The 2,942-nt window shown below is 46.5% G+C and overlaps 1 protein-coding gene across 1 annotated transcript in view; it reads right to left on the reverse strand.

The window, feature by feature from the left end:
- The window catches only part of LOC105820124 (lanosterol 14-alpha demethylase), a 20,020-nt gene extending 17,078 nt beyond the window's left edge, over nt 1-2,942 (reverse strand). The window contains exons 1-2 of the mRNA XM_012656551.1: nt 2,585-2,942; nt 841-939 (exon numbers count right to left, since the gene is read on the reverse strand). Coding sequence (XP_012512005.1) covers nt 841-939; nt 2,585-2,758 — 273 coding nt within the window. The 5' untranslated portion in view covers nt 2,759-2,942. The remainder of the gene's footprint in view (nt 1-840; nt 940-2,584) is intronic.

The following is a 2,942-nucleotide window of genomic DNA, read 5'->3' on the forward strand; positions in this document are numbered from 1 at the left end:
AAAAAAAAAACCTGTGTTCAAGGTAGGCAATTATAAAATTAGGAAAGAATATGGTGCAAGGAAGAAGAAAATAATTGGTTCTCTTCAAGGCTGAAGCTGTGCCATTTGAGAACAATGAAAAGATCCAAGGACAGGGAAATTTAAGGTACTGCATTGGCAAGAGTGTAACTAAAATGAGGGACCATGGACCCACTGTGGAAAAAGAAGGAAAGTGGAGAAAGGAGACTGATAGGTCAGGACAAAGAAAATGGGACAATGGACTGGAAGATCTACTGAGGTCAGGGAATGGTTATAACTGAAGGAGTTGCAAAGGTAAACCAAAAGTAGGCTAAGAATAGGGTTGTCTACATTAAGATTGTAGAGGTAAAACAATCAAGACTGACAAGTCCCAAGTGAGACTGTGAAGTAAATGGCTGAATTGGTATAAGAAAGCTCATTACAGAGAAAAAGGGCAAAGATTTAAGTGGCCATGGTGTCATGTGGGGCACCCAGGTGGACCCTGAAATCACAGAAGATGTGTAGAGCAGGTTAGAAAATCCCAGACATGCAAGGTTAAAAAAAACGAAGGTCAGTTAACATCAATTTTAACTACAATCGGTGAATACAAAATTTAGATCAGTGGTTTTTAAACTATAATTGCCACAACCACAGGTCACCTGAGTATTGTCTCAAAGACTACACCAGGACATGGCAGAAGGTAAAACAGCAGCTTCGATTTTATGTTTCCTATACTAGGGGATATGCTTAAGATTACAATTTTTTTTCAATGTTGTGCCATTAAAAGAAAGTTTAAAAAGCACTTATCTAGTTTCATTTCCTCTTATTATTTGGAAAACTTACCTTCTCATATGCATTTTCTAGAAATTCAATTGGACTTTTCCCAAATGCTATGGCATGCCCAAGGAACGGAATTGGAGAGTAAATGTATGGTGGACTTTTCTGCAAGAAAAAAAAAAAATTCAGTTCTCATTTCATTTTAAAAGAGAAACCCAGTTTAGTTTCACGACCAAACAAGTAAATAAAATTTGCCATTAATACTAAAAAAAGTTACCAAAAAACGAAGCATCAAAAGTAACTTAAGAGCAGTCAAACTGCAAATATCTTAGGAGAGTAACTATCGTAAAAAAGAACAGAAACTCAAAACATAGTTTGAGATAAATGATTACAGACAAACACAAAGGCACTACAATTTTAAATGATGAACACTGTCTAGAATCTGGCCAGTATTACTGGTGTCCAGGCAATTTTTAATGATGAAAAAACAAAAGTGGAGGCCGGGCGCGGTGGCTCACGCCTGTAATCCTAGCTCTCTGGGAGGCCGAGGCGAGTGGATTGTTTGAGGTCAGGAGTTCGAGACCAGCTTGAGCAAGAGCGAGACCCCCTCTCTACTAAAAATAGAAAGAAATTAATTGGACAACTAAAAATACATAGAAAAAATTAGCCGGGCATGGTGGCGCATGCCTGTAGTCCCAGCTACTCGGGAGGCTGAGGCAGGAGGATCGCCTGAGCCCAGGAGTTTGAGGTTGCCGTGAGCTGGGCTGGCGCCACCGCACTCACTCTAGCTGGGGCAACAGAGTGAGACTCTGTCTCAAAAAAAAAAAAAAAAAGGATAGTTTTCAAAAGCGACTTTTTGTTCACTGTTAAGGGTGCATTCATCCAATATATTTGGGATGTGTAAAGCTAGTGGTCATTAAAGCCATTTAATTGGAGAAACTGGCATTTATTAGCACCAGCAGAAGACCCTTACCACACTCCAGTCACTCCCACTCTACCAAACGGAACATATCCCCCTTAATATAGATATAAATCGCCGTTATGGGCAATGCTACAGCCCACATCACGCTGAAAGGCCGCGGCTGCCAATGCCATCACCATCAGGGCCCCCACCACGGGCCCCAACGCCATGACGGCAGCCAGCATGGCCAACAGGGGGCTCAGGGTCACAGCTAGGGCCACAGCCGCCAGTCCAGCCTCCTATGTCCCCCCTCCCTTCTTGGAGACAGACTTTGTAACCCATTAACAGGCCTAAGGGTATGCAAGACAAACCTGCAGGTCCTCAATCTACACAACAAATTTACGTCCTGTGGCTTACCTCTGATAAACAGCTCCTTACGTTGAAACATTCCAGGCCTTTAGACAAAGCTTCATGTCTTTAACCAATTACAAGCCAAAGAGTCTTCAAACCCACCTATAATCTGTAAGCCCCCGGCTTCGAGATGGCCCACCTTCTGGAGCCAAACCAATATATGCCTCCCATGTATTGATTTATGACTTTACCTGTAACCCCAGACTGCCTGAAATGTATAAAACCAAACTGTAACCCAGCCACAGTGAGTCCACTGCTCAAGACTTCTTGGGCCTGGCTCCAGGTCATGATCTTCAAATTTGGCTCAGAGTAAATCTCTTTAAAATTATTTTACAGAGTTTGGTTTTTTTCCGTTGACACCCAGGACCGTGAGCGCGGATGCCCCCCAGGGACAGCCAGCCTGGCCACGGAACCGGTCAGCTCCGCGGTACCATTCATGCCAGCCCTTCTGTCCCCTTAGCCACGGCGCCCCCGCCTAGGCCCAAGGGGTGCACGTACCGCTCCAGCCGGCAGCTGGACTAGGTGGCCGACAGCGAGGCGGAGTAGGTAGACCAGGCTGAGGGTGAAGGCGCAAGCGACCAGCAGCATGGACAGAAGGTTGCCGCCCGTCACCTTCTCCATCGCTTGTCCCAGCACCGACCCGCCCGCCTGCAGTAAGCCCAGCAACACCATCCTGGCCGCTGCTGCCGCTTTGCTCCGCTGGAGACACTGGAGGCCAAGGTCGCCACCGCTCCTCCCAATCGACGGACCGAAAGAAGCGGAAGATGCGCGTCCAGAGGCAGCCCCAGCCCCCAGGTCTCCTACTAAACCCAGTGCCCCGCCCACTCCCGGCTCTCCCACGCGCCACCGGTGCGTC

This window comes from Propithecus coquereli, unplaced genomic scaffold (assembly GCF_000956105.1).
Source record: "Propithecus coquereli isolate 6110/MARCELLA unplaced genomic scaffold, Pcoq_1.0 Scaffold508, whole genome shotgun sequence".
Taxonomy (NCBI): domain Eukaryota; kingdom Metazoa; phylum Chordata; class Mammalia; order Primates; family Indriidae; genus Propithecus; species Propithecus coquereli.